Genomic DNA, 27,633 nt, shown 5'->3' on the forward strand with positions numbered 1-27,633 from the left:
GTATTCTTGCTACATTTCTTTTGACAATGCTAATGTACTTATTTGGATCATTTTCAGTCTAAAAATTAGAGAAAGAGATGAACATGAGAAAAGATGTTTTTTGGATTTTTTTCTTTGTTCCTTTCTGCTTTCAGTTTAGGAGGAAAATGAAAAAAAAAAAACTAGAAAAGGGAGAAAATCAAGAAATGAGAGTTTCAAGGTGGGGTCCCAGTGCGCGTAATCAAGCAAGACAACTTATTTGGTTTATGTGTTGAGGTCATTACTTAAGCGGGTAGAAAATATATAAAAATATAATTTAGGTGGACAATGAAACACCCGTAAAGTTGGAGTGTGTAGTTAAAATTTCGGGTATAGATTGAAAGGATTTTAGACCATTTTTTCTACATAATATTATATTACTAGCTCAAATAACAAAATATATATAGTATAATAAGGGTTCAATTTCCTTTAACTACCACAAATTTGATATATTTTATTTTTGTATAAATAAAAACTACTAATAAAATCTCTTACTCCTGGTGCTAGGCACAAATTAAGTGGCTTAGAAACAGTGCAAGATTTTTTTTTCCATGTGGAAATTGAGTTTATGGTGTTCAGCATTATTACAAATATACGAGGCAAATGTATCATATTCACCAATTTCAAGGACTATGTAAGTAAATATTGATACTTCCACATACATGTCACAGTAGCCAGAGAAAGGCTTAGAAGAGCAAAAACTCTCAACAATACAGCCTTTTGATCCTTTGGACTGTGGGATTACAGAAACCAAAACTGAGATCCATTTCTTGTAGAGACAAAGAATCAAGATCCAGTGGGTGTGCATCAATGGCTCCTCCAGCTCAAACTCATCGATCACCTTCACCTTCTCAACCTTCCGGGTAACAATTCTTCCTTCCTTGCTTTCGTTGGAGCTATTTTTTTTACTCTTTCGTATACCCTTTAGGATGGAGAATTCAAAAAACCCACACCCATTTTGACCTTTTTCCTGTTTTTCATTGTCTTATTCCTGACCCTTTTGGAAAAGGGGATGAAATTAATTGTCTTTAGTTGAATTCTTGAAATACCCAAGTGGGAAATACCACTGAACTACTTAAGAAACGATCAAAATTGGAATTTATAGCTTCGATCATGATATGAGTATTTCCTACATTGACCTAAAGAGATTTCACCAATTCAAAAATCACTAGTTTTTGCGTAATTATTCTGTATTAATAATCTGATGTTCGTTTGCTATTTTTATTAATTGCATAAGGCAATTTTCTGGTTGAAAATGAGCTTTGCTTGCTGTAAATAAAGATTAGGGATTTTGGGATGGCAAAGATTGGAATTTTACTTGCAGTATAAACCGTAGTGTGTGAAATTATGCTGATGTTAATTTTGATTGGGCAGAAAAGGGGAAGTTTCGGATTTGAAGATGCAGCTTAGGCAGTTGGCGGGTAGTCGAGCTCCGGGTACTGATGATGCAAAGAGGGAGTTGTTTAAGAAGGTGATCTCGTGTATGACAATTGGGATCGATGTTTCTTCAGTTTTCAGTGAAATGGTTATGTGTTCAGCAACCTCAGACATTGTGCTAAAGAAGATGTGCTACCTTTATGTTGGTAACTATGCTAAACACAACCCAGATCTCGCGCTTTTGACCATTAATTTTCTTCAGAGGGATTGCAAAGATGAAGATCCCATGATTCGTGGTTTGGCTCTACGGAGCTTGTGTTCTTTGCGGGTGACAAATTTGGTCGAGTACTTGGTTGACCCCTTGGGTGCAGGGTTGAAGGATTCAAATAGTTATGTTAGGACAGTTGCAGCCATGGGTGTTTTGAAGTTGTACCATATCTCAGAATCAACTTGCATGGATGCGGATTTTCCTGCTACGCTTAAGCACTTGATGCTGAATGATAGGGAAGCTCAGGTCTGGCATTGTAATCTACATGACATCTTTCTTCTTTTCATCTATTTCTTGTGCTTGAGTTCTCAAAGCAATTATCACCTACTATTGGTTGCTATATGACTTTCAATGACAACAAAGTAGTTAGACACACTTTTTGATGTACCCATAGATTTCCCTCTTTTGTGGTTTCAGTTTTTCCTTTTCTCTCTATGCCATTGGGTAGAATTTCAGCATAGATGGTGAGGCTTCCATGCATGTCATAACAGATAATCATTTCACTACTTGGAGCAGACGTTGGCATAATTTTACAACTTTTTCTGATAAATTTGAGAGAAATAGATCAATTTTCCAGAAGCTTGATTGGTTCCTAGTGTGAAAAGCAGTAAAGAACTTAGACTATGGTTTGAAGCTAGTTTACTTTTGAGAGAACAGAAATTTCAGGTTGATGGAAGTTTCTCTGTGTGGTTCTTTTTGTTCAGTTAATAATAGATGACATTGAAGTTCTTGTTTTTACCATCCCAGAGTACGTGCTACTTTCAAGTAATAGTCTTCAGATGTCACTTAAGTTTGTACTGTGTATATCGAATGGCTACTCTAAGAAAAATTGACATATCTTTAGTCTTCATCTTTTGCTTCAGACAATTATTAAGTATTGATCCAGTTCCCAATATGTTTAAGATTCTTCAATCATGGGTTGTTTCCATGTATATGCATCAACATGGAATGCCTTTCAACGTATCTCAAAGCTCTTTATTTATCACCAGAAAGCATTTAGCAACTCTAATTTCACTTGCAAAAGAAGCAGTACTATCATGATCTTTAGCCTTATTATTTACTCATATCCATCCTTCTTCTTTCTTCAGGTTGTAGCCAACTGTTTGTGCGCTCTACAGGAAATCTGGGGTTTGGAAGCAACCAAATCTGAGGAAGCATCAACAGAAAGAGAATCCCTGCTAAGCAAGCCACTTATTTATTACCTTTTGAATAGGTAGATTGCTGTCATAACTACTTGATTGAATAAAATCTCCAATCCGCTCTCTTACTTTTTGTGATCATGTCTGTGTACTGTATGGAGTCAATCAACTCTGAGTACTAAATGAAACCAGTTTGTGGTATAATTTTCTGCATTCGTTTCTGAATTAAGTTGATATGTACTTTATGTCTTACTTGGTGCAATACTGTTTTTTTTTCTTCCTTACATACCACATTGGTTTTAAACATTAGGAAGGTCTTGTATTTGTGTGACTTTGAGGATTTCAAGTAGCTTCACTTGCTTGAATACTATAGAACAGAAGTGTTGCTAGTAGATCTGCATTCATAAAGGCTAACATGCTTTTAGTTTAGTGCCACGTTGCAGAGAATTTTAGTAGTTTCTTCTGCTCAGGTTAGAATGGCCAGTAACATGAAAAATCATTTGTCATCTTCAGGGACTCAATGATAATTTTTTAATTTTTATCCAAAAAACATCAAATCTTGTTGATTGTGAAAAAGTACAGGTTACATGCACTTGTTTATGCATCGTCTTTCCTGGAGGGAATACGATATAGTATAATTTGCTGTCATAGGAGAAGGATGTTAGAACTGAAGGTTTTAGTGAATTTCTTTACATTTGATTATCTTCAATCTCTTGGAGTTGATGCGAACTTAGAGAAAAAGTAGGGTACAATTAAAAAAAGATCCATACATGCAACACTTAGTAATATGTTTTAGCCACCTCAGTATGTTTAATTTAGGCTTAGTTGCGCGGACTCTACACTTTGATGCCGCACCCGTGTCAGATTCACCAAAATACACTACTTTTGGCGAAACCGTCATGCACCCATTGACATTTTTGAAGAGTCCGAGCAACATAGACTTCAGGGAATATACTTTCTTGTAGTCTTTCATTCCTATTAGATATTTATAGGTCCGCAGAAGCTATTGGGAACTTCCAGTGCTTTTTAATTTATTTTTATTCTGTATTATATTGGCCGGAGATGAGTTTAAGTGAGTGACATGGTTAATGAAGATTCATATAGCCGATGACCACAATTTACTTGGGATTGAGGTGTAGTAATTGTTGTAGAAAGGTAACTCGTTATAGAAGTACCATGCTTGCAGTTTGTATTCAGATGGAGCACGATACTACCAATGTTCAAAAACAAAATTATGCATCTAGCTTTGAGTTGAGAACTTGGGATATATCTAGCTTAAATATGCTAGTTCATGAGCTGACCCAAGACCATATAAGAAGAAATCAATCTATTTTGTTAACCAATGGGACATACTAATACCTCCTCGCATGTCCAGGCTTGAACAATAGTGTGAATAGTATAATATAAGAATCCAACGGTAGGGAAAGACGATAACATGGTTAGGTTTGAAAGTACTTTTTGCTTAACTTAATCCCAAGGACAAGCTCATGATGTGAGAATTTCCTAAAGACATACAAGGAGACAACAACTCATTTCCTCGATCTATGTAGGACACTTAAGTAGCCTCCCTTCCTACCTACATGTCAAGCTTGGACATGTGGAGAAACCTAGAATTAGGATGTGTCTAGCTCTGACACCATATAAGAAAAATGGATCGTAGGTCTAACTCAACCTCATTAGCTTGCTTATATAGTAAGTGTTGCCCAACACTAAACAGTGAGAGATACTTGACAGGTATGCAGATGGATTGTTTTCTCATTTCTGGAGTTAAACCAATATTCAAAAGTGTATGAATAGAAGTGCAAACTAATACTCCTTCCATCCCAATTATGTGATAATGTTTGACTGGGCAAAAGAGTTTAAGGGAAAAAAAGAAGACTTCTGAAATTTGTAGTCTAAAATAAGCCATAGAAAATTCTGTGGCTATAAATTATTTCATCAAGGGTAATGGAAGTTTGAAGTGAAACTGTGACTAGATGTGGAAAAATGTCATTCTTTTCGGGACTAATTACAAAGGAAAGAGTGTGACATAAATTGGGATGGAGGAAGTAATAAACCATTGGTGTGTTTGATAAATAAGTGGTGAGGAACACTTTTCTGTTAAAATGACTGAAATACTTTGAAAGCTATTTACAATAAATAAATAAAAATAAGTAAAAGGTATCTTTTTATGGAAAAGGACGAGTGAAGGGAAAGGAATGGAGAGTCAAGAGTGAGTTATGATTTTTTGTTCTGGAAGGCTGTTTCTGGGATTACAAAAATAATTGTCAAGAATAAAATGATAATTTTTTTTTTGAGAATGATAACTTGAAAATGATAAAAAAATTGGTCAGACCAAAGTGCTTTTACGCAGAAATACCATAAGTTGGGGGTGACCAACTTGTGATTTTTGACTAATTTTACTTATGAGCACTCTCTCTGTGTTTACCAAACTTGTGTATAAGGCAAAAATTCTTGTAAGCTGGTTTGTTAAACCAACTTTAAGATTGCCCAAACACCTTCTATGTTTTTATGTTGTTGACATACAATTACTAATAGTTTGAAAGTCTAGGACAATTGGATACCAATGTTGATTTCAGGCTTTCAACTATGATGCTAAGGTTTGTCTCGGGGTAAGGGGTGGTGAGGATGGTTTCTGGAGAAATTTTTTCAGGATTGCGGAACTCTTAGTAAGCTTTTTCTGCTTTTGACCAATGATGTATCAAAAAGTTGCCTGCGGTTATAATTTGAAGTAGACAATTTAACAGTAATACTCTGGAGGGAATGTAATGTTTCAATGCCCTTTACAGTCCCGATCCTTCCACTGAAAGATAGACTGCAATTAGTTTTATCTTCTTTTTATTATTGCTTATCTTCTTTTTATTATTGCACTATGTATTCTGGTCATCAAAAAAATTCTTGGACTATGTATTCTATCAAGAAAACAAAGTTTTATTTTCTAAAAGCCAAGTATACTTGGGGAAGAGGCAGGTTGTAAACTTGCTCAAACTGCTCGGTGAAGATATCTCTTTGAATAGTTAAATTTCCCATTCTCCTTCTATATTTTTTCATTTTGTTACCATGTTTAATATTTCTCTTGCCGTTTATGATCTTGCAGTAATGTAAGACGGTTTTGCATGGGAGGTTCTTTCTTTAATCTGCTAAAACAGTTATACTAGACGGATGATAAAATTTCTGTGTCAATGTTGACTTTACTATCTTTTTTTTGTCAAATCCCATGAAAAAATTAGTAGACCTCTCTAGCTCCCCTTTCTCTGCAATTTGGTGTTTGGAATTCCTCGTGAGTGATTGTTTTTTTTTTTTCAAACACGATTGTGCAGGTTCAAGGAATTCAGCGAATGGGCTCAATGCGCTATTCTTGATTTGGTTTCTAAGTATGTGCCTTCTGACAGTAATGAGATATTTGACATGATGAATCTTCTCGAAGATAGGCTTCAACATGCTAATGGTGCTGTTGTCTTGGCAACAATCAAGTTATTTCTGCAACTGACACTCTCCATGGCTGACATTCATCAACAGGTTCCCATTTTAGTGTTCATCTGAAATGTTTCCTTAGTAGATGATATTGTCTATGGTTGCTCGAGCATCTCTTTTTATTAATAATCCAGCTAAAGTACCCGCAAGGGTGCTCAAGTTGGTTGAGTGGGTGATCTTTAAAATGGGGGTCTTAGGTTCAAAACTCCCTGCATGCTTTCTCGGTCGAGCTCGTCGCACAGGGCTTGCCTAGTGCAGTTTACCTTTATTGTGTGGTTTGCGGGCTATTGCACTGGAACAAGGCTTACTCTGTCCGCCCTTGAAGGATAGTGGCTGCGGGTTTGCTTGCCAACACAAAAAAAAAAAATCCAGCGAAATTTTTTACTGTCCAAGAAGTCAGCTAACTTTGCTGTCTTTATTTTCCACTAGCCTTCTGACTATGCTTCCTGATAGCTCTTTTCCTTTTAACTTTTATTTATTTATCTTCTTGGTCCAAATTGCTTTGTAGGAGGGGGCATGTGAAATTCAGTATGTTTATGATAATTGTTATTTAAGTTGTAGTCAGTTGAGATCCCATAGGGTTATACAGGGAAAACAGACAGCTTGAACTAATGTTCCTGCAGCTTGAATTGTCAAATGACCCAATTTTAAGATCTTAATCCTCTGTACATTACACAAAAAATGTAAATATCCAATAAGTTTGTTATTTCTGACGGGTTATTTCCTCCTGGAAGGCAATAATTCAGCAATTCCTTAGCCTTAACTTTATCCATTTCAATACTGTTATATGGATTATCAATTAACATCACCTCAATTCCAAATTAGTTGGAGCTGGTCATATGAATCCTTTGTATTAAATAATTGCATGTATCATTGACTATTTCATGCTACCCATCAACCTACGACAACCCTTTCTCTCTTTTTTTTCTTGAAGTAATTTAAATGTGTCTATTAAATTGCACCAACAAAATGCATGTTATTACATATAAGGGACTAAGAGGTCCTCTCTTTTTTTATTCTACAATTTCTTGGAATTCGTGGAACTTAGCGAAAGTTGAAAGAGAAAAACCCTATATATTTGGCATCATTTAGTAGAAGATATGATTTAGTCATCTTAGTTTGTTTACTTGCTATTCTATGCTTTCTAGAGGAGTCTTTTAGCCCTAGTACAATTTTGTATGCTAGTAAAATATATAGAGAACTTCTAGTACTTTTTGTTTTTGATTTTATTTTGTCGAATACTGGCCAGAGATGAATATATTATTTTTTGATAACCGGCTTGAGATGAATATTAATTACAGAAACATGGTTATTCATTTACCAGACCCTAACTTCTTCGGGACTGAAATATAATTGTTGACTCAGAAGTCCCTTCTACTCTACAGGTAATCTGTCAAGTCCTCTATGCTGGTAAAATATATAGAGAACTTCTAGTACTTTTTGTTTTTGATTTTATTTTGTCGAATACGGGCTGGAGATGAATATATTATTTTTTGATAACCGGCTTGAGATGAATATAAATTACAGAAACATGGTCATTCATTTACCAGACCCTAACTTCTTTGGGACTGAAATATAATTGTTGACTCAGGAGTCCCTTCTACACTACAGGAAATCTGTCAAGTCCTCTAAAGAATTAGTATCATCTACAAAAATCATGTTATCCAAGAAATCAACATCTACAGACATTTATATTTGATGTTAAAAATAGTTCTTCAAAACCCATTGCAATTTCTCTCCTTTCAAACTATCCAAAAGATGGAGGATTTTACTGTCTTCCATTCAATTAGGGGAAGTTCTATAATGTATTGTTCTTGTCAACTTGTTACTGCAACTTTTCATGACTTATCACCTTCAAATTTGTTGAAGAAAACACTCTGGAACTCTAGTACATATTTGTTGTGCAACAATTGTGGAGCTTACCCTCGATTTCATTTTACAATCATCTACAATTTCGTATGGTTAATTCTCTTTCTGATAACCATTGGTTAAAGGTCTGAAGCTTTGTGACTTCCCACATTCTGTTTTTTCTTCCATCTCCCATGAGCTGAACCAGCTGGTGGAATCCCCCCCCCCCACCCCCCCACCCCCCCAATCATATCTTTATCTGTTCCAGAAGGTGCCTCCACTGTAACCAGTTGCTGATTTGGTGAACCAGAACCCTTCCACACCCACACTCCCACATACCTTTTTTTTTCTTAAAATAATTTTTTTGCAGGGGTGTACTTGCTCATATCCCAATCTCATAACCACTTATAGATTAGGCCTTTGGTTTGGAGTTACAGGTTTTTAACCCCCCAAGTACTCCACCTTTTTCGAGTTCTTTCTACGGGCCACTTAACCAGATGGATATTTCTTCTTTCAGAGTTGCTTCCCAGTTGGAAGTCTCTTCTTATTTTCTAGTTGCTTAACAATGTTTGAAGGGATCATTAAGTGCACTGGTAAATATGGAATTTCATCCAATACTAATAATGGTTGTATGCTTTTTCCATGTGGCCAATCTCCTCTCACATTTGTTCATCTCACCGCGTCATCTTGTAGCTTGTCGTGCTCCCTAAGTGTGTCAGTTTAAGATATATATTGTAGGAAACTTTTCAACTTCACACCCAAATGGTCTGCGATGCTTTATTCTATTTTTGGTGTAATTAGGAGTATATGGAAGATCTAGAATCATTTATTGATGTCTTAGGTTCTATATAAGCTTTTGTTGTAGGATTGAAGATCTTGTTGATACTCCGTAGTAACTATTGAGACCTGTAACTGCTTGTGTCAGGTCTAATTTTTGGATACATATAAAAGTGTTACCTTTTCAAAAAAACAAATATTCTGAATATCAGTCCAAAAAAAAATCTTGGATTTTATCTTGGCATCATCCATTATATTCAGAATCAATTCAAAACCACCCACCACAATTGTGTTGATATCTAGTACTGCAACATGAGGTGATCCACATCTTCTCTCATTCACATATAGAACTGGCTTACATATATGATAATCCTCTTCTTCCTCAAATTTTTGGTTGTCAGTATTGGTCCCCTATCTGTCAATCACGCAAAGTCTTGGAACAAACCTTTGGCATAGTTTATAGACAAATGGGGTTCCCATGCTCTTTTGTTTTTAAATGTCTCACCAGATTTTGTCTCTGTTAGCTTATAGAGAAACAAGGAGGAGACAGTGAGAAAATGCCTAAAAGCTAATGCTTGAAATCTGATTCATTCTATAAGCACACATTAGAATTTTCATGTTGAGAAAAACACATTACAATCTTCATAACTTTATTTACCCTATGGAGGACATAAAAAACTATGACAACTCACACTTAGCTATGTAACCGCCTAAACTATGAAATTAATGGCCTCAAATGGGTCATGCCTCAGAATATCAGGGATGTTGTGATAAGCTGGAGTTGCTGGAAGTTGATAGCACCATCAAGAGAATCTGGAAGATGATACCTGCAGCCATTTTTTGGAGTATCTGGAACGAAAGGAATAGAAAATGCTCTGATGGAATATCAACTACCTACCAATCTTTAAATCTAACTGTCTCGTGTTTTTGTATAGTTGGGTTTATTTATCCCCTCTAGATTGCCCTGATTCATTTCTGAACTATGTCCGCTCCCTGATTCTTAATTAATAATGTAAATGAGACCTTTTCCTACTAAGCTTTTTTAACTATTATGCATCTACTTGATGCCTGCAATAGAACTAATTACTTCATAAAAAAAATGGTCCGACAACCTTTGTTACCTAACAACAGTTGCATAAAATGCAAAATGCTGTTATTCACTGTAACTTAGTAGGTATAGGATCCTATGTAATTACAACACTTCTGGAGGGGAACTACACTTTTGAGGTAGTATACCTGTGGATAAATATAGACTAATTGTTACATTTCTCAAAAAAAAAAAAATTAGTCTGCGGAAAATTTTCTTCTTTGAGGCATCTTAATTCTTAACTATGGCTGAGTTTTAATTTTTGCTTATTCATTCTTCTGTTTAGGTATATGAGCGTATAAAAGCACCTCTACTTACGCTAGTTAGCTCAGGAGGTCCAGAGCAATCCTATGCTGTGCTAAGCCATCTACATTTGCTGGTGATGCGCGCACCCTATATTTTTTCAGCTGACTACAAGCACTTCTACTGCCAATACAATGAACCATTTTATGTCAAAAAGCTTAAGCTTGAGATGCTGACTGCCGTGGCAAATGAGAGCAATACATATGAAATTGGTGAGTATCAATATCAGTCAACTATATGGAAGTTTTAAACCTCAAGGTTTTTGTGTATACCTTATTTCCTGGTATCAGATCCTGATCAAAGAGATTATTGGTGTTGCACCAGCCACAAATCTGAATTTCTTTTAGGTGGGATAAGGGTAAGAAAAGAGTGTATATGCACAATGATCAGTAAAACTAGTAGTAAAGCTGTGTAAATTTAGGGGGGGGGGGAGACTGAATTTGTACAATAATCAGTAGAACTAAGTAGTAAATCAGTAGAACCAGCAGTAATTTTATACTGATAAAAAATGTGATTAGTAAATTTAAATGAAGTACTATTCCAATCAAACTCTGCAATGAAACTTTCTTGCTAAAAACTATATAGGCCTGCTTATAAGAAAATACTATATATGCATGCACTCATTCTTTATCTAACAAATTTATCTGGTGGAAAGAAATTCCTGGAAAATGTGCTTCTTCATGTCCTGGAAAGACCCTGCCTATATTGCTCGTCCATATATGTGAATTTTTTGTTCTTTCACTTTTATTCTCTACATATATGATTGGATATGGATTTTGAGATGTTGACTTGTATACATTAGTGATGGTGAAAGATAATTGTTAGAATAATGGTTGAGACAAGCTGAATAAGAATTGAGAACAATGGTTGTATGACAACCAATACCCCCGATTAGCAATATTCCAATAAGCACCAATTCGATAGAACAAGACATAAGAATGAGCTAACATGCAACAATGGCTATATCAAAACCAAAACCTCCTATTAAGAACACCAAACAGGCACCTATACTATAGACAGACTCAAGAGGGTGGTCCTCAAGCAAGCAATCTCATCAAACATTGTCAAGAGATAAAGGTCTTAGCCTCAAACTCCATCAAGAGTATGCTCAATTCATGAGAGTTCTATGCTAGCTATTACATAAAAGGTGGCATCTTCTTCTATCACCCAAGCTATCTTCCAAATCTTGAATGCCATCATGTGTCACCTTCAGTGACCTTCAAGTGCTCCGTCTTCATGATTGAAGAGAGTATAGCTTGAAGATGTATTTGAGCTTGCTTGGGGTGTGAGAAACATGTTCTTGAGCTTCATGCCTTCATTTCAAGCACCCCCGAACCCCCAAGTTTCCAAAGTAGCGACTAGATGAAAAGCATACAAACTCCTTAACTCGGCTTTGTGTGCAATGTTGTGATGGAACCTGGCTTGCATCAAAAAAGGGGTGGGAAGAGTTCAATGAAAATGTATATTTCAGGGTAGGACAGTGGGTAATGGGAGTAGGGTGAGTTTTTGGAACATAGATGGTGCGGAAACAGCATCTTGAGAATCACATTTTCTAACATGTATTGAATTTCATGTCAAAAAAGGATGTCGATTCTACCGTTATTGAGTATAAAAGAGGGGAGAGTGCATTGGGATTTGAGTTTTAGGAGAAGTTTGCAAGACTGGGAGTTTGAAGAATTCCGGAACTTGATTTGCCTTTCCCCCTTACATTAGTCACTGTGTTGTAGAATATGCCTAGTTGATGAATGCACAAAAGAGCTGACACCAAAATCAATAACATAGGATAAGTTTAAGAATCAGACTGGATGTGCACCATGCTTAAGATAGAGAATAAGACTGAACGAAGGAGATGACTAAATCGATAAAGTCCTTTTTGTGTTGTGATGTTTAGGTCATCTGAGTACTATCAAGGATTTAATATCCAAATTTTATAAAACTATAAGTTATTGCCTCCATGACCAACTAGTTTGCATTTTTGACTAGCCAGTCTGATGTTGATTTCTTTGTGGATTGGCTTTAGTGACGGAGCTATGTGAATATGCTGCAAATGTTGATATTCCCATGGCGAGAGAATCGATCAGGGCTGTCGGCAAAATAGCATTACAACAATATGATGTTAATGCAATTGTAGATAGGCTTCTCCAGTTTTTGGAAATGGAAAAGGACCATGTGACTGCGGAAACTCTGGTATGTTGTCGCTCATTTCCCTTACTTTTGTGTTTTTTCTTCGTTTTTTTTTGGTGGATGGGGTGGGTAGGTGGGGGTTGCATCACAATAGCCTCTAATGATATTGCTTTAGGGGAATAGTGCATTAAACATGTGAAATTACGTGAGACCTATGTCTTGCTATTCTTGTTTGGTCTGACCATTTAAGCTTTTCTCATTTAGGTACTTGTGAAAGATCTCCTAAGGAAATATCCTCAATGGAGCCATGATTGTATAGCAGTTGTAGGGAATATTAGTAGCAAAAATGTCCAGGAACCCAAAGCCAAGGCAGCTCTTATCTGGATGTTGGGGGAATATGCTCAAGACATGCAAGATGCTCCGTACATATTGGAGAGTCTTATTGAGAATTGGGAAGAGGAGCACTCCGCAGAGGTAATCAAGCTGCATATTTCTTTTTTATGCGTTTGGCTTTTCTTCTATGCAAGTATATTTGTACTCCTTCGTGCCATGTAGTTGATCTTTCTAACCACTGTGTATTGTCAAGATTGTCCACAATCTGATCAGTCTCATTTGGAAGGCCCTAAGTCTTGAAAATGATTTGTTGTTTGGAGTAAGCATTCCTTCTCCCTAACTTTTGTCAGTAACCTTGTGGTTTGTTGATGCAAGTCAGTGAATGACTTGCTTAGTACAAAGGTGATGACGACAAAATTGCAAATGGTGGACGGACCCATGTTTGGTTGCCTTTTTCCTGATTGCTTCAATATAGGATCTCTTGATTCTATAGTTTGAACTTTAAAGCCATCCACATCATTCATATCATCCATGGTCATTAGTTTCCTTTTTGAAGTGATACAAGAAAAGCTTCAATCTAGGATCTCTTGATTTTGTAGTTTGAATTTTGAAGCCATCCACATCATTCATATCATCCATGGTCATTAGTTTCCTTTTTGAAGTGATACAAGAAAAGCTTTTGTGTGGCAATGAAAATGAATGAAATTAAATTGTGAGTTTCTTGTTTGGGATCTTCTAACAGAATGAAGGTTCGGGTGTGTTAAAAGGTATTTGTAAATGTAGTTTTCATAGAGGAAAAAGTGTTATACATATAATAAAATAAGATACTGTTGACTCAGGTCAGACCATTTACATGTTTTTGTAACAAATTCAGTTATTGTGAAGTCCTCTATTTTGTACTGCATCCAAAAGTTTAAAGTGTTGAATATTGTTATAAAGTGTAAAGATATAACAGAATGATTCGTGCCTATCTTTTCCCTTCACAGAACCACTCCGTTGTCTCTAATGCTTGCACAAGATAATAATCTTGTTTTCTTGATTTTGGTACACATGCTGTTTTCTTTTTCTTGGTGGGGCTTTCCAGGTGAGGTCTTGTTCAGAATTGGGTTTATCTGAAAAGGAAATGGAGAACCTGTTCTTCAAGTGGGGCTTCTAACAACTTCTTTTATTTAAATTTTGCAATTATGATCCTGAAATTTAAAAGCAAAGCAAAGCCTCTTGTACAATTTTGATCTTTTAGACGCACTGCCTTACTTGTGTGTGACCGGCTGCAGATATTACCTGTCTTTTAACCTCTGTTATTCTATGTGTGCTGTCGAGTCTCCTACTTGTGTTACTGAACTGCTCATATTCGTAGTATTTGGCATGTTAGCATAAACGGCATAATTATAGTTCTTCTAACCTTTTCATTTATGAGGTATAAAAGGTCTGTGGGGTTTTAATTGACTTGGCTTCAATGTGCTGTGCAGGTTCGTTTACATCTTCTTACAGCAGTAGTTAAGTGCTTTTTTAGAAGACCACCGGAGACTCAGAAAGCCTTGGGAGCTGCGTTGGCTGCTGGTGTTAATGATTTTCATCAGGTATCCCATCTGTTTGTTTTATTTTTCTTGAAAATGACTGATATAAGAGAAATTATTGTGTAGGCCCAAATAGAACAGAATGGTTGCAACATATTCTTTCATCTGACCCCAACTTGATTGAGATTGAGGCATAGTTGATTAACAGATACTAGTATGAAGTGTTTGTGTGCCTCTAAATGATGTCAAGAATTGTTGCAGGATGTCCATGACAGGGCATTATTATACTATAGACTTCTGCAGTACAATGTCTCCATAGCAGAGCGTGTGGTGAATCCTCCAAAGCAAGCTGTTTCTGTCTTTGCTGATACACAAAGTAATGAAATTAAAGATCGTATCTTCGATGAGTTTAACAGCCTCTCTGTAGTTTATCAAAAGGTATCCCAGATGTTCTTCGTTCTCATCAGTTGTGTAATTTGAGGATTATAATCAGAAGTGTAATTTCAAAGTTACTGCATTTTTATCCTTGCTAAGACCCTAGTAGTCTACTTTACGTATTTCTCAAGTGTAACCATTTTTGCAGCCTTCTTACATGTTCACTGACAAGGAACATAGAGGGCCATTTGCCTTCTCCGAGGAAATTGGAAATTTATCTCTTGGGGAAGAATCGACTGATAATGTAGCCCCAGCACAGAGAATCGAGGCAAATGATAAGGATTTACTTCTGAGTACTTCCGATAAAGAAGAAAGTAAAGGTTCTATCCACAATAGTTCTGCGTATAGTGCTCCTGGATATGATGGTTCTTTGGCTGCACTGTCTCAAACTGATCTTGTTTCCTTAGATTATAAACCTACTCCAAATGTGCCATCAGCTACTTTTGCAATTGATGATCTACTTGGTCTTGGTTTGCCTGCTGCAGCCAGTCCCCCTGCCCCACCTCCTGTTTTGAAGCTCAACACTAAAGCTGCTCTAGAGCCAAACGCATTCCAGCAAAAATGGCGTCAACTTCCAATATCATTATCACAGGTGCACATTTACTTCTACTATGTGATCTGTTGATCATCTCTTTTGTGAAACTAGAGGCAGACCTAGGAAATACCTCCACTGCCTGGTGAGAACATTTTGTAGGATTCTGTTGATCTACTTATAGCTTCAGCTTAATTAGAGTGTACTTTTTCTTGTGGCTTGTGTTCTTTCCATTTCACTCTGGGACATACTGAATAGTTTCTATTAGAGGTATAAGAAGAAACATTTGAATCTTCGCTTATATCAGGTGTTACTGAGGAGGCAGTTATTGCCAGAAAATCTTGCACAGTCTGATACTTTGCCTTATATTTGTCCGCTCTAAATATCCTATTCACAAGAAATAATGTTTGTATCATGTCAGGAATTCTGTTACCTCTTTCAAAAAAAAAAAACCATTTCTCTAATTTGTTGTTACTTGTAAATAAGAACTTCAAAACTTATTGGAACTTGGAAGTACCAAGCAGTAATTGCTGTTCGAATAAGCTTCATTGGATAAATTCTTGCCTCTGATACGATTGCACTGTTGCATGATGTCCAAATTTTTTCTGTGTTCATTTTTATAGGAAAAATGCCATCTATTTACAACAATTCGAAAAAATGTGTTGTATTAATGTGAGTCGGTGATCGTAGCCTTGTAACTTTTGGATACTTGTACACTGTCTGTGTCCTTGATATGAATATGATAAAAACTTTTACTATTATGACCTCCCTTATTGATGTTAAATCGTCTTCCTGATGCTTCTTTTCCCTTTTCCTTTACCAGGAAACTTCCATCAGTCCAGAAGGAGTGGCTACTCTGATATCTCCTCAAACACTTATCCATCATATGCAAGGCCATTCAATCCATTGCATAGCTTCCGGTGGTCAAGCTCCGAATTTCAAGTTCTTCTTCTATGCACAAAAAGCAGAGGAGCCGTCTACCTATCTTGTAGAGTGTGTAGTCAATTCATCGTCATGTAAAGTACAGTTAAAGGTCAAAGCTGATGATCAGAGTACATCTCAGGCCTTCTCAGAGTTGTTCCAGTCAGCCTTGTCCAAATTTGGGTTTTCATAGTCACTCGAACGGCCGTCTTGTTGTAACACTCCTTAGAAGTATTAGTGGATTCACATTCCGTTTTGTAATTTCATTTTGTAGCAAGTTCAATAAGAGTCACAATGTGGTGTACAACATAGAGTGTTTCATGCTCCTACCCTGTAATTCTGCGGCGAAAAATCACTTTTTTGTACCTTGTGAATTGAATAGAAAGCCCCACTGGGGCGTGGTGGTGAACCTTTGTGGCCAATTTTTAAGTGATCTTTTCCAAATTCCATCTGTTATCTGTATTTTTTTCCAAGTCGAGAGAGATTTGAGATTTCAATAGCAAGTGAGTTTCTATAGATCGACCTTCATGTTAAATCTTTTTTAAGTGTAGTGAGTGAGTTTTTATAGATCGACTTTCATGTTAAATGAGATTCCAAAAGCAAGTGAGTTTTTATAGATCGATTTTCGTGTTAAATCTTTTGTAAGTATGATGTTTCTATTTTCAGACATGGAAGGTTGAAGTAGGTTTTGGCACAATCCAATATTTGTCAGGTTTCCTCTGATTAAATTTGAATCATGTACTGTAGGATCCATTCGAGGGCGAAACTCCCAACAAGATTTTCTCCTTAATTAGGGCTCGAACTTGAGACCTCTGATTAAGGATGAAACATTTCCATCGATGCATCACAAATCCATGTTGGTTAGTAGTTCTACAAGTTGTTAATAAACTTGTTCTTCTGCCGGTTTTGAAAATAAATCATATATAAGAATTTGTAGAAAATAATTTCTTTTGATAGCTTGATCTATCTTTATTCTATTTTTATTAGAAAAAAAAAATGAATAAGAAATAAAATTAACTACAAATTTAATTCCTTACCATAACTACATCAATTATATTTTTAAATAATAATAAAAATTTAAAAATATGTGTAAGTAGTAAAATATTAAGAAAATTTCAATTACTAACAATTAATACACAATTATTTATATTCATTTTGTGAGTTGTGAGACATAAAAGGCCATTATTAACATTTTTACATCAGATATTGTTCATACTGATACTCTGCTTTTTATCTCTTCCCAGGTATGTATGTATCACCTTCATATTTTGGGTTTACCGTCTCTTTATTGTGCTGCTCTGCTTTTGGATTTGATATGGTGTTGTGTTTCTTCGTTTGATCTTCACTATGGGTCGAATTTATTTCTTTTTTGTACGTTTTCAGATGTATTTGAGCTTCGTTTTTCTATATCATTGTGTGTTTGAACTGAATTTGAGGCTTTTAGCTTCTTTGGGGGGAGCTACAGGGATTTGTAATTTTACTGGCTTTAGGGTTGAGCCGCCGTTGTACTTTGTTACTATTATTCATATTCCTTCCTGTAATCCGCTGTCTTCTTCTGTTGCCACTTTGACTAATGAGTCAAAAATTGTTGCTTTTGTTGAAAAAGATAGTATCAAAGTTATTATATTTACGAATTTGTATTATGAATACGAATTTTGATTTGAGTTTGTATTTTTCTTTGATACTTATATTATTACACTTTGAGAAATTTGGAATGCTTCCATCAAAATGAACCCTTGATTAAAATTGAATTTGTTCATCTAAACTGATTAAGTTAGATTAATATGCTGGAGAATTCATAATTAATTACTCTAGTAATGTACAGTGTTATTATTGATTATTAGAGAGAGGAATCAACTAACCTGGACTATTGGTTAGTAGAATGTGAAATGCATAAAGAAAAAATATCTTCCTTTACTTCCACTCGCCCGGAGAAAATCCTCTTCATTATGGGATGGGGTGTTAGGGAATGAAATCGGTGGTTGGAAGGGTTTAAAGTAAGTATTCTGATATGGGCAACCTGTTCTGAAAATTTTGCTCTATATGGGGCCTAATCAAATAGTTGAGTAGTTGCAAATGCTCGTGCCAGTGCACACATGAGCTGATCTAGTAGTTAACCTACCTTCGTATCCATTTCTTCAGCCCCCGGCGTGGTTTTGGTGAATTACATGATGAATGCTGCAACATCGTTGTTTAGAAGGTTAAATATCAGAGAGCTGGTAACAAGCACACCTGCTTACAATACCGCTACTGGTATGTATTCCGTTCTTTCCTGAAGCATATACGTTGGTAATAGATGGAATGTTTAGAGACACTTGACTTATATTTCCATTCTGCAAATTTAAGATGTTTCTGGGGATGGATTGAGCTTGATGTTTAGGCGGTGGGCTACCAAAAAAACAGCAGGGTCTACAAAAAATGGCCGTGATTCAAAACCAAAGAATCTAGGAGTCAAGAAATTTGGGGGGGAGGTAAGAAAATCTCCTCTTCTGGAACAAAATGGATGAAGCATTAATTGGTTTAGAGAAAATTTTCTATTCAGCCATTTCAAAAAGAGACTTTTTTGTTCCAATGCTGCATATAGAACTTTCTTGAAATCAATCTTTGCTGAAAGCCTGAAACACAGTTTTTTACTTGCAGAGAGTGATTCCAGGAAATATCATTGTTCGTCAAAGGGGAACCCGGTTTCATCCTGGGAACTATGTTGGAATTGGGAGAGATCACACACTTTATGCTTTGAAAGAAGGCTGTGTTAAATTTGAGCGCCACAAGCTGAGTGGGCGCAAATGGGTGCATGTTGAGCCCAAGGATGGTCATGTGCTTCACCCAGTCTACTCAAGCACTACAGCTTCCGAGTCAAAGACAGCCACTTAAGTTTTTCTGATTTGTCAACTGTTGAGTGATTCATGGAGCACAGATCTAACAAGTGTTAAGCCACTATAAAGGCTGTCTCGTTTTTTTATCTTTTAGGTCACTTGATTTAAAGAAAATATTTAAAAGATTAGTCAATGAATGGATGTTCTGCCGTTATTTTTGACAAAATATTGTGGTGGTGAATCTTTATATGAATGTGCTTACGAGCTTTTGTGCTTTCCAACTTTCTGAAACATTGAGGCTATGTGATATAGTTCGACGCCGCCCATATTACCACTTGTGTTAACTTTGCCAAGTTTCTTAGGACATGTGATGAGTGCGCAGCCAGTGTTTACTAAAATCTGGCAAGAGCTCATCGTTTGGTCGACACAATTTTTGTGAAGCTTAGAAAATATCAAGGTTGGAAGCCTCATATGACTGCCAATTTGATACTGGTAAATTATTCTTATTGCCCAGTCTCTTACTGAATGACTTATATGCCTCACAGATTTGCTAGTTAGTATATATTAATCTGCAGGGATACTGATATCTTGAGCTAATTATCATCAATAGTCAATTTTCTCTCATAAACAATTTTGCTTAAACAGTATATAAAATGAAAATATAGCATTTTCCTTTTTCATTTTGGTCTTGCAGTAAAATCAGGCCTTGATATATTGGATTCTCCTTGTGTAATGTAAGCTGAAAAATGAACTGGTCTTTCTAAAGAAACTTCAATAAATAGGAGATTTCCATCCAACAAAACAAGTCAAAGGAAAATGCAACTCTATCCATCTCAATTTAAGTGATAGAGTTTAGAAGACAATCAAATACATAATTATACTTTAAGATTAGTTCCACATGTCTTCTCATCTTAAATGAGTGGTGGTAAGAGTCCCAATATAGACTAATTAACATACTTCTCAGTTCTCAGTGAACATTCAAACTACATAAAGTTTCAACCCTTTCAATTTTGAGTCATTCATGGAGGTAAGAATACTGACGATCGAACAGTGCACTTACAACTGGACTTTGCATATATCCAAATATGATTTATACAGCTGCACAGTATACAGATACAATGGACAAAAAGGAATTCAAGTTAAAAGATCAGTAAAAGCTTTACAAATCCATGTACCCAGAGAGATCAGCAATTTGAAGTCACTCTTTATATGTACAAGACACATTACTTTGACATCCAGCTGCATTCTGGTTTACAAATTAACTCCCCTTCTCTCTTCAGTACAAGAACACAGCTGTACTTGAGTGTCCAACATGACCAGATGCACAAAGCTGCACTTGGAATTGTCTCTGGCAAATAACAGGAGCTCGCATTCCAAATCTACAACTAATATGCAATGACCTTGTTGCAGCAGACAAAGTATCACACGAAAATTCAGTTTCTCTTAGCACCAAACGACTTCTTTTAAGCGCAGTTACTGCCCCCTTTGGTTCATTAATTAGTTCATTGGGTATCTGCAAACATTTGGGATAACAGTGATGGACAGCATCCTTCTGGTAGACCTTTTCTAAGTTCTTCACTTCTGTTTCATCTTCCATATCGAGTTTGCTAGTTGACCTTTGCTTTTCACCTGAGTTGGACACTCCATTGGCTGCCTCAGCTAATCCAACACCATGCCAGGCTTCTGCAACAAGCAGACGGGTGCTTTTCTCAGGTTGAACATTGAATGTTTCCATGATTTGGATTACCTCTTCTGCTTTACGAGGATTTTTATTTTCTGCATAACCCCATACCAGAGTTTCGAAAGCCTTCAGATTAGGAGATATTCCCGAGTCACACATCTTCTCGAAGATCCTCATGGCATAATCCATTCTACCAGCAGTGCACCATCCGCTAATTACAGTGGTGAAAATCACAACATTTGGACGATTACCAGATTTAATTAGGTCATTCAGGACCTCTTCTGCTTTTTCTGGTTCCAATGCACGGACATAACCCTTGGCCAAAATGCTATACGCATGGACATCAGGTGGAATGCCAGCATTGACCATGTCATCAAAGACCTCCCTGCACTTAACCATATATCCAGCAGCGCCCCAGGCGTTCATGATGGTGCTGAAAGTAATGACATCAGGTTTGGAACCAAACTCTTCCATTAATGTAAGAACCTGATCAAATGGATGGAGTAAAACCTCTTACTAGATATCATGCTAAGTAAAATATTTGGCAAAATTGGCAAGCATGTGGAGAGTAATTAATAAGCTGCAAAAGTTCTACAATTCTAGAGAACTGCAAGCATTCAACCTGCAAACGCAGTAGGACTGGAACTTAAGAAGGAAAAAGCTAGTTAATGAATGACAGAGGCAAACTTAAAATATGTGTACATACAAACATATGTCCTCAAATTTCTCTTTAAATAGTATCATATCTCGTAGATTGTACTGATATTATGCTAACATTTCCACATGCATGCAATGTACTTATGAAGTTCTTTTCGACATATCATAGTTTATTAATTGGATAAGAAGACTCCAAACAGCATTGTTAAGTAAGATAAATAAAGATTTCATTTGAGGAATGAAGATTGTCAGCCTTGCACAACATCTATTATACTTGTGTTGCCATCATTTGACAGCCTTATTTGAACATTTTTCAGTAGGTTGACATGTTGCTTGTTCTTCAATTTTCTTGTATTAGGTAAAAGCATTGATATTATCAATGAATAAGCAACTTAAGAAAGGTGTTTTTGACTTTCAGTTCCAAGCTACTAGAGGCTGCATAGACTTCAGTTGTTCAAACTCTTTTCGAATCTTTGACCTTTATTCTCTCTGCTTTTTAATTCTCTTGACTGCATACAATGCTTTAGTCGTTCAAACTCTATTTTGAATCTTTGACTTCCCTTTCTTTATGCCTTTCCACCCTTATTTCTCTCTTTCTTTATTTTCTTTCCGGGTTACCAGCCTACAGAAACGTTTTTGCTTTCTATCACATTGTGAAATAAGAAGAGACAGAAACAGGAGTAAGAGAAGTAAAGTGCCTCTTCTGCAACTCCTACCCCGTGATTTCAATTTGAAGGTTGGCTTTTCATTCTAGCTAATCAAAAAGTTCCCATCATTCAAGAGAAAACGGTCCATAACATGATTTTCAGATATTCTGTTTAGACAGTACTTAAAATTGGGCTCAATGTGGCGGTAACAATATTTTGCCTATGAGGACCTGCTAAAGTGGTATGGCTGAGGTGCAAGGATCCTTGAGTCATTGGTACTAATTTCCCTAAAAGTGGGGTAACCTTGTTGTATCTACTTTTGCTATACCAGATGTCTTCTCATTGGTTTAGATTAGATATTATTTCATCTGATTTGCAGTTTGCCAAATCATAGATTTGCTTTTACGTTCATTACTTCACCCCAAAAGCATATAAGGGGAAGAAGTTGAAAGTCCCTACAACTTGAATTTCTCTAAGTTTACTTTGACATCTCCAACATTTAAGCATACAAAACCCCTACCTTTCTTTCCCTCAACGTCATACAATATCAGTCTTTCACTCTGATAGCTTAAACCTGTATGTTGACATCAAAGAAAGAGGAAGTTACATTGGTTAACCCCCCTCCGCGTCTCCGCCCCTTATTTATTCTTTTATTTGAAAGTGAAGAACAGTGACATCTAAATTCTAATCTGCAACCATTCACTAGATTGTTTTCTGACATCTAATAGAAGGTTAATACTTATCAATCAAAAGCCATATCAATACTAACCTCATCAACACTGTCGCTGTCTGACATGTCAAGGAAACCTTTGATCAGTGAATTGAAAATAACAAGGTTAGGATGCATTCCAAGATCCTTCATCGTGTAGACAAACCTCAAGGCATCCTTCAGTTCACCTTCTTTACAGTATCCAGCTATAATGATGCTACAAGTCCTTTCATTAGGGTGCACATTGTTCCTTTGCATTTCTAAAATCACTCCTTCAGCTTTTTCAGTTTGATGATTTTGACAATAAGCTGCTGCTATTGTATTGTAAGTGATAACATCTGGTTGTAAGCCAGAAGCTATCATTTTATCCACAGTATTCCATGCATCAGTAAAATTCTTTTTGCTACACCATGCTTTAACAAGTACATTGTATGTCCTCAAATTGGGTTTCACATTAACTTCCCGCGACATTAACTCCATTATCTGTATAGATTCTTCAGGTTTTCCAGCAATTCCATACCCTTTGATCAAAGTGTTAAAAGTGCTGATTGCAGGCTTTATCCCACTCTCCTTCATTTGCAAGAAAGTTTTCATTGCTTCCTCCATGTTCCCAGATTCAGAAAATGCATTAACAACAGCATTGAAGAAAACTGGATCAGGCTTCATACCACTTTCTTGCACTTCAGACATTATGGAATGGATATAATCAAAACGCTTCTGAACTGTCAAAGCGGCTAGGAGGGTAGTGTATGTAATTAGAGATGGTTTGTGTCCTCCTTTAATCAAGCTATCAAAAGTTAGCCGGGCTTCCTCGGGCCTCCCTCTTTCTAAAACAGTGTTCATCAGTTTTGTTCTTGCACGAACAGTTCTACAGCTATTACCATTCACACAGAAGGCACAGAGGCTAGATTCTGGTGTTGGTCGCAGTGGCATCTTATCCTCTAGATCTTTTTCCTGCAATCATGAAAGCTTTCAAATTTTAACAGCAATCACTGATACTCGGAAACATGCGTAGGACAGACCAGAACAGGTGCAATACCAATTGTAAACTTAAAAAACTTTCTAAACGAAGGGGTAGCCCTATAGTAGACAGAAGTCTTTCAGATCCCTTTTTTAAAGGGAAATAATTTAATTAACACTGAGAAAAACTCCCATATATAAGCCGTATACTGAAAAGTAGAGAATCTACAACAACATAATGTGATTTTCCCAACAGGCCAGAGTTGAAGATGTTAATATACTTATATTCTGTATACATGATAATGAAGGAGAAGTACTAACTTAATGGTTAATAAGTTAGTCGATAGAGAAAACATCACATCAAAGTTTTAAAGTCAAATAGTTTAATGGATTTCTATTCTTGAAAGTTGCGAGTTGTATAAAAATAGAACGATGTCAAACATTTTGAATCGTTCCAAACTGTGATGGGTGTCATAAATTGGAAGAGATTTGAAGTAACATGTTTATCACATTAACTATACCTTGATTGAGAATGGATGCAAAAACTCTTTTCTGATAAGGGTCTTCATTCCTGACTTCCTGCGAGAGTTTTCGCAGTTGGACCTTTCTTTTCTAAAATCATCCATGTAGTTTCCTGAAAACATGAAAAGGCTAGCTAACTGAATATTGGTATATTTGATTGGCAATTCCAACTAGTTTGCAATAGAGGTGTTTGTTGTATCATCGGGCTCACTTGATGGAACTCATCATGTGAGTCTTAGGCATCCATAGGTGCAAGGTCTGAACCTATCCTGCTCTCTCCCTTCCCTTCCTCCTTAACCCCAACCACAATGCCTCCCCCAAAGAATCAGAACTATTTAATAAAGTGCATATCAACATGCTTTTCTTAACTTTTAAATTAGCCAAGTGATTTGAGAATCATGACATCTCACAAATTCCAGCACAGACAAAAAAAACACAAGGTGATTTCTTTCTATCTGTACTAGCCTTATCCAAGCCTCGGTGGACAAAAATACCTACATGTTGCTGGTGGGAGGCGACAAATATCACATGGCACTACATCAAAGCTGACCAGGACACCACAGTTATCAAAAAATTCCACAACCAGTCCAAGGGTTGAAGAATGGAACATAAAACCACATGCATAAGAGAACTATAGAAACACAAAATGACCCAAAAAATTTGAACACAAGAAAAATCCCAAATAAACCCATTTCTGCAATCAACAAAACAAGCATCAATCACTCTACAGAAAACCCATTTTGCCCCAAATCAATCAGACCAAGAAAACAACCCAAAGAACTCAGAAAACAAGATGATCCCAATACAAACCTTAAAATACATTCAAGAATCAATAATCAAACACCAAATTTAGCATTGCTGAGTTCTTGAAAAAGGAGTAGAAAAGGTAAAGGTGAAGTCTTTTTAGTACCTTTGTTGGATTTATGGGATTGACACCTTAATTTGCATGAGCTACAACTATTACACTTGTTATTATATGAGAGAAAAAGAGTTGTTATTGAAAAAAATCTTATCCACAAATAAGTATAAATGGATTGCATAAGAATATTGTCCCTCCAACTTCCAAAAGATAAGGAGTGGAGATTGGAGAGAAGGAAGGTTGCAAATTTTGAAAGAGACAATTTGAATGAAAATCTTTTCTTTTTATGTTTGGGTAACAATTTTCCCAAAGAGGTTATTCAAATATGAAAGTACTTTCCATCCTAAAAAGTACTAATTACTTTTTCAATTTTTCGTTTATAGTTATCCCTCGTTACTTGTCCATTTAGATAAATCAAGAAAGCACTATTTTTTTTACTTATTATATTCACAATTAAATAAGTAATTACTTTGAAAAACTTTTTATCCACTTCATAATTAATAAGAGTAAAATAATAAAGTCACCACGTTATTAATTATTTTTTTGATAGATGTATCAATTCAAAAATAGACAAGTGGATTAATATATACACATTGTTTGTGTATCTCATGTTTAATTAAGTGCGAAAACTTTAATAAATGAGTGATAAGTTTGCACAAAGATTTAAGAGTGATATATAAGTTGAATCAATAACTTTAGTTATGCAATTTTTATTGTAATATATTAAGTATTTAATTTGATAAAAAATTCTTTTGTTTAATATGTTATAATTCATAATTTAAATGTCTGTGATTTCAAAATATTTTTTGTCTCAAATTTTTCATTTTTTTTTTTTTGTATCTTTTAACATTTCCATACGTATTAAGAAATTTTTATCAAATAAAAGTAGTGTTTTGTAAAAGTTATACAGAAATTTGATCAATCTATGTCTTCTTTAGACTAGTAAATGATATAGTGCGACAATAGACATTTAATTATATTTCACCAGTTACAAAATTTATCTATATATATTATAAAGGAAGACAATATATACAAGGTAATGTAACACATTTTTATGGCTCCCTTCATATTTAAAATATGACAACATTTAATTCAAATTTTTGGGTGAATCAATTTCAACCCTAAGATCTAGTCATTGTTCTCAATAAATTTAATGGTTTAAATTTAAACTATAATAAAAGAACTTAAAAATATACTCATGCATAAAGTTATCTTCTTTTTTTTTTTTTACCTACGATGAAATGTTCTAAAAAGATATCAAGCAATTAATTACATAGTAATACTATTATTTATGAAAACTAAAATCAATTATAGTTAATAAGATATTATCCTTTATTTGAAATGCATTACTTTAAATGTTAGTATTAAAAACTTTGTTCATTAATATGAAGGTTTTACTAATTTAGTTTAAAGTTCTAGAATATTTTTAATAAAAAAGATAGACCATTCTTCTTTGGGTCCTTCTTCTTTCTTTCCTTTATCAGAGTATATAAATTAGTGAATTTATTCGTGCTTTATGCTAATAAATAAACTATATCACTCGTCTTTTTTTTAAATAACTTTATTTTATTTAGAAATTAGTTCAAATTGTACCTCCATATTTAAAATTTCAAATAAAATATTGTTTTGTCTTATTTGTAAAAAAAAATAACAAAACACTTACTCTGATTTAAAAATTTTCTAGTAAAATGAATTTCTTTTAAATTATATATGGTCAAATGTCCATCAAATTCACGATTTATTTTTCGTTTTTTTTAATACTCTAATATTAAAATCATCAAAAAATATAATCTTATTTTATTTTCAATATTTCTTTAAACGTATAATCTAAATAGAAGAAATTATAATACACATTAAAGTCTTTTTCAAAACTTAAGTTTTTAAATTTTGTTTAAAGTAAATATGAAAAAACATGTATTATAAGAATAGCTTGCTAGCAAACCTTTGACTATATATTTCTTCACTAAGTTATGTATTTATTTAATTAGTGTTTACTATTCAAGAAATAATTAAATAAAAACATGATATCAGGAAATTTTTTAAAAACACATCTCATAGTATATTCACAATTAATATATATTAGAATATAAACACAAAAATAAGTTCCATTCGTTCTTTCTACTAAATAAAATAATGGTACTTAAATTTTTTAAATCAAGTTATGAAGCTTTTTTAAGTTTTCAAAAATCTTAAATGCATAAAGTAATATTAAAAACAAAATAATATGTTCAATTTATTTGAGAATTTATAGAAAAGGCTAACAGGCAAGATATATATGCTTCATCATTAAATATCTTAATGAATATGGATAAGTGAAAAATATTTAAGTTATATAACTATTATAATAATTCCTAAATCATACTTAAATACCATGAAGACATGAACTAAGGAAACTCATATGCATGAAATTTTTTTTCTTCTCTCAATTAATTTTATATCAAACTGTGATTCTTTTAGATATTTAATTAGTTTGAAATGTGAGTGTCACATATTTGTGGTGATTTTTTGTTTTCTTGTGTATATATTTTTCTATTCTAATAATTAATTTTCTTAAGCACTATTAGTCTTTCAGTGAAGTGTACTATATTAAATTAAGGAAATTATTTGGAGAGAAATGATAAAATTTATA

The 27,633-nt window shown here is 34.9% G+C and overlaps 3 protein-coding genes across 4 annotated transcripts; 2 read left to right on the forward strand and 1 right to left on the reverse strand.

The window, feature by feature from the left end:
- The first annotated feature begins 740 nt into the window (after positions 1 to 740).
- LOC101055510 (Hop-interacting protein THI006) lies at positions 741 to 16,346 on the forward strand. Its single transcript, NM_001278989.2, has 11 exons — positions 741 to 881; positions 1,393 to 1,909; positions 2,752 to 2,876; positions 6,123 to 6,321; positions 10,275 to 10,503; positions 12,312 to 12,478; positions 12,680 to 12,889; positions 14,218 to 14,328; positions 14,527 to 14,703; positions 14,849 to 15,292; positions 16,056 to 16,346. The coding sequence occupies exons 1-11, from the start codon at positions 829 to 831 to the stop codon at positions 16,344 to 16,346; spliced, it is 2,523 nt and encodes an 840-aa protein (NP_001265918.1). The 5' UTR covers positions 741 to 828.
- Positions 16,347 to 17,240: 894 nt separating this feature from the next.
- LOC101257990 (uncharacterized) lies at positions 17,241 to 19,250 on the forward strand. The gene is made up of 4 exons (XM_004245211.5): positions 17,241 to 17,397; positions 18,296 to 18,406; positions 18,500 to 18,624; positions 18,794 to 19,250. The coding sequence occupies exons 2-4, from the start codon at positions 18,322 to 18,324 to the stop codon at positions 19,025 to 19,027; spliced, it is 444 nt and encodes a 147-aa protein (XP_004245259.1). The 5' UTR covers positions 17,241 to 17,397; positions 18,296 to 18,321; the 3' UTR covers positions 19,028 to 19,250.
- A 770-nt stretch (positions 19,251 to 20,020) lies between these two features.
- Positions 20,021 to 25,295, reverse strand: LOC101258289 (pentatricopeptide repeat-containing protein At5g25630). 2 transcript variants are annotated; one of them, XM_010326866.3, is made up of 4 exons: positions 25,056 to 25,295; positions 24,145 to 24,257; positions 22,724 to 23,617; positions 20,021 to 21,136 (listed from the first exon to the last, which is right to left on the reverse strand). In XM_010326866.3, the coding sequence occupies exons 1-4, from the start codon at positions 25,183 to 25,185 to the stop codon at positions 20,246 to 20,248; spliced, it is 2,028 nt and encodes a 675-aa protein (XP_010325168.1). In that variant the 5' UTR covers positions 25,186 to 25,295; the 3' UTR covers positions 20,021 to 20,245. The 2 variants fall into 2 exon arrangements, with proteins under 2 accessions (XP_010325168.1, XP_004245260.1); XM_004245212.5 differs by having other exon boundaries at positions 24,956 to 25,185.
- Positions 25,296 to 27,633: the final 2,338 nt, after the last annotated feature.

This window comes from Solanum lycopersicum, chromosome 8, assembly GCF_036512215.1.
Source record: "Solanum lycopersicum chromosome 8, SLM_r2.1".
Taxonomy (NCBI): Eukaryota; Viridiplantae; Streptophyta; class Magnoliopsida; order Solanales; family Solanaceae; genus Solanum; species Solanum lycopersicum.

What these genes read in the sequence shown, in the direction of transcription:
- LOC101055510 (NM_001278989.2), top strand. Translation starts at nt 829, where the DNA reads ATGGCTCCTCCAGCTCAAACTCATCGATCACCTTCACCTTCTCAACCT. An exon ending in TGGCTGACATTCATCAACAG is followed by an intron (nt 6,322 to 10,274) that starts GTTCCCATTTTA and finishes TCTTCTGTTTAG; the next exon opens with GTATATGAGCGTATAAAAGC. An exon ending in ATGTGACTGCGGAAACTCTG is followed by an intron (nt 12,479 to 12,679) that starts GTATGTTGTCGC and finishes TTTCTCATTTAG; the next exon opens with GTACTTGTGAAAGATCTCCT.
- LOC101258289 (XM_010326866.3), bottom strand. Translation starts at nt 25,185, where the DNA reads ATGCAATCCATTTATACTTATTTGTGGATAAGATTTTTTTCAATAACA. An exon ending in TGCATCCATTCTCAATCAAG is followed by an intron (nt 23,618 to 24,144) that starts GTATAGTTAATG and finishes TCATGATTGCAG; the next exon opens with GAAAAAGATCTAGAGGATAA. An exon ending in ACAGCGACAGTGTTGATGAG is followed by an intron (nt 21,137 to 22,723) that starts GTTAGTATTGAT and finishes CCATTTGATCAG; the next exon opens with GTTCTTACATTAATGGAAGA.
- LOC101257990 (XM_004245211.5), top strand. Translation starts at nt 18,322, where the DNA reads ATGATGAATGCTGCAACATCGTTGTTTAGAAGGTTAAATATCAGAGAG. An exon ending in TGCTTACAATACCGCTACTG is followed by an intron (nt 18,407 to 18,499) that starts GTATGTATTCCG and finishes TGCAAATTTAAG; the next exon opens with ATGTTTCTGGGGATGGATTG. An exon ending in TCAAGAAATTTGGGGGGGAG is followed by an intron (nt 18,625 to 18,793) that starts GTAAGAAAATCT and finishes TTTTACTTGCAG; the next exon opens with AGAGTGATTCCAGGAAATAT.